General features: G+C 61.4%; 1 protein-coding gene across 1 annotated transcript; it reads right to left on the bottom strand.

Annotated features, from left to right (window-relative positions):
- Window positions 1–1,216: 1,216 nt before the first annotated feature.
- Window positions 1,217–1,399, bottom strand: F751_0022 (hypothetical protein; the record flags this gene model as incomplete). The annotated part of the gene is made up of 1 exon (XM_011398321.1): window positions 1,217–1,399. One exon carries the CDS (start codon window positions 1,397–1,399, stop codon window positions 1,217–1,219), a length of 183 nt encoding a protein of 60 aa, XP_011396623.1.
- Window positions 1,400–2,997: the final 1,598 nt, after the last annotated feature.

Raw genomic sequence — 2,997 nt, 5'->3', positions numbered from 1 at the left:
AGGCAGCAAGCCCCCGCTCAAGGTGTCGACGGAGGGCGCTGCCTCCAAGTCTGCCAGCTTCAGCTGGCCTGGTACCAGGGTGTTCTCGAGCAGGGGCTTGAGGAAGACGGGGTCCTGGAGTTGCCCCTCTGTCAGGAGGCCAGATCCAAGGGCGGAAGCGAATGCCGCATTGGTGGGTGCCAGGACTGAGAAGGCGGAAGACGTGTATGTGGGGTGTGAACATGGTGAGATGAGGTAGTCCAACGGCGTGGGATCTCTTGCTGTCCACAACCTCAGGAAGGGCAACACGTCTGGAGGGCTGCATGGGGGAGAGCCCATCACCCCATGCACATGAGCAGGCTCCGTTCTCCGGAATATGTAAGCCCTTTCGTGGAGCAATCCCAACATCACGTCACCGAAAGCCTACCGGTGACGCTGGACCCCGGGATGTTACCCAAGCCTGCTGTGCGCAGCGCAGCAATGTAGCTGGTCAGCTGGGGACTGGAGGTGAGGAGCAGGCCAATGGTGGGGAGAACCGCCTCATCTGCAGGGCAGGCTCGATACGCCGCGCCTGGCAGGCTTGCAGACTCCGATGTCGTCACAGCCGTGCACGAAGCAGGGTCCTGAGCGTGGAGGTTGAGGAGATTCGATTTGTCATGAAAGGTTGGGCACATGCCATGGACAGATGCCCGCAGATTGTGTTTGTGTGCGCTGGTGCGTGCTCGATGTGTCTCCCGACATGATCGGACATTCCATTGGTCTGTCGCCACGCGGCGATAACTGCAAAACACCAATGCCTTCCACAAGACCCCTTCTCTCACCTCCACGTAACATGTAAAGGCGTTAGATCCAGCCACAATGTCCCACTGGCCACATCCGATCCGGGAGGTATTCACGCTGCCGCTGAAGCCGTCGGTGGTACAGGCACATGCGTCGCCCCCGTCCGTCGCGGGCGCGATGGCCGTGCCGGGCTCCGTCACGGGCTCCACAGACGGTGAGGATCTGGAGACTGGTGCCGGGGTTCCTTGGGGTGTCAGGAACGGATTGTCTTGCAGCAGGCTGCGTCTAGCACTTGCGGCCTGGCAGCCGAGCGCCAGCAGGCAGATCGCGAGGGTGTAGGCCCGCATTGGAAATGTAATGACTTCTTGCGTTGTTCATTGGCATGTCAAGGTTTGAGTCCTGCTGACAAAGGTGGTCTGGGATGCATCATTCGACGTGTTTGGGAGGGCGCGTTGCGTCATGCTTTCCTCCCGGTGATGGTGGTATGTCGCATCTGCGAACGTGCAGGCAACCAAGCAGACCGGGTTCCTTGAGATGGAAGAAAGTGCAATTCAGCCTCATAGTGTAGGGTCAAAGGGAGCAGTATCAGGCCATGGCACTGTATATGCTGATCCGCTGCAAGTCTGGATGTGTCGTGCATGAGTCAAGGGGCAAAGGGGTTTATTCCAGGGCGGTGCCGGACAGGCTCAGCCCCTGCCCTGAACACGTCCAGATACCCATGACACATTGCCGCCCGACTGCCAGATGGACAGTCCATTCACATCGTACTGGATGCCCTTCAGGATGCACAGCCGGTGGGGATAGTCCTGGCCATTGCTGGTGCACCTGGGGGCCAGGATAGGGTCGCATGAGCTCGTGTCCAGTGTGGTAAAGGGTTTCAAACAATGAGCTTCAAGAAGTACACGCCCGTGCATGCCGGCCCCTCCCCTCGCTCAGCCCAGCTGCATGTCTTTTTGGTCCTGACTTGATATTGCTGGACCCATCACACCCTGCTGCCCCTCAGCATGGAGGTCATCCTCAAAACCCCTGGCATCCTCATGGCCCTGCTTCCCGCACAATCCGAATATCTCGCCCCGCTTTCCTCACCCCGACACGCTTGGGCAGTAGGTGAACACAGCGCACTGCGCCAGGGCCTGGCAGGCGGCGCAGCACCCCGCGATCTCGTCGGACGTGCTGGTCGCCACCACCGGCGCGCGGAGCTCCACGTTGGCCAGCACCTGGCATTGGTCTGGTGAGAGTGGAAAGCGGGGAAGGGGCAGAACTAGAGTGATCCTTACGCCGGAGGAGGGGACCGCGGCAGGGTTGAGCGCAGGAATGGCCAGGCGGTGCGCTGCCTAGGAGCTGAGGGGGCTGAACTGGTGGCGGACACACCCAGGTGTGGTGTACTCCCTCCCGGCGACAAAGCAGGGAAGGACGCCAGATCCAGCAAAGAGGAAGAATCCACACTCCTTGCCTTTTGGCATGGCAGCGCACCCACGACCCCCAAACCATCCCTGCTGCCAGCACCCAGCCCCCGCCTCACCAGCCCAGTTGGTGGCCAGCAGCGCGTTGGCGCTCACTTGGGTGACAGGGAGCGGGGCGTATGTATCTGGGTCCGGCTGGCACTCGGGGCAGCCCACGTCCGTCGGGAGGACACTGCAGATAGAACGGTGCTTGAGGTGAAGGGGTTTGGCCAGAAAGAAGCTGAGCGGGCGGGACGGCCTTGCAGGCACTAGGGGGCCTCCCAAAACCCCAGAGCGACCAGGAGTCATGTGTCAAAGTGCACAGCCTCACCTGGATCCGCCAAAGACAACAGGAGGGCTTGGTGGGGCAGGCACCTCCTCTGGGGTCGGAATCTCGACTCCCGCTGGCGGAATGGGGCCCGGCAGCGGCGATGTGACCCCTTTGGGACTGGGCGCAGGTGTCTTCCTGGAGGCATCAGCAGAGGGAGGCAGGGACGGATTGGGTTCTTGGCTCGGTGAGCTCGGGGTCATCTCAGCAATAGGTGCGACTGCAGGTGAAACTGCTTCCTGAGGGCGCAGCGGAGCCAGCTCTGGGGCAGGTGCGGAGCTTGGCTGAGAGCCCGGTTCCAAGGCTGGCTGAGGGGTTGGGTTCAAAACAGGCGCCAGGAGAGGCTGTGTTGATGCAGGGACCAGCTCTGGGACTGGCTCCAGGACAGGCGTGGGAAGAGGCTCTGGAGAAGGCTCAGGAACTGGCTCCAAGAGTGGCTCTGAGACAGGCTCTGGAGAGGGCTCAGGA

This window comes from Auxenochlorella protothecoides (genome assembly GCF_000733215.1).
Source record: "Auxenochlorella protothecoides strain 0710 contig227, whole genome shotgun sequence".
In the NCBI taxonomy this organism is placed as follows: domain Eukaryota; kingdom Viridiplantae; phylum Chlorophyta; class Trebouxiophyceae; order Chlorellales; family Chlorellaceae; genus Auxenochlorella; species Auxenochlorella protothecoides.
The sequence above is the reverse complement of the archived record's forward strand: the minus strand, read 5'-3'. Positions and strand labels throughout refer to the sequence as shown.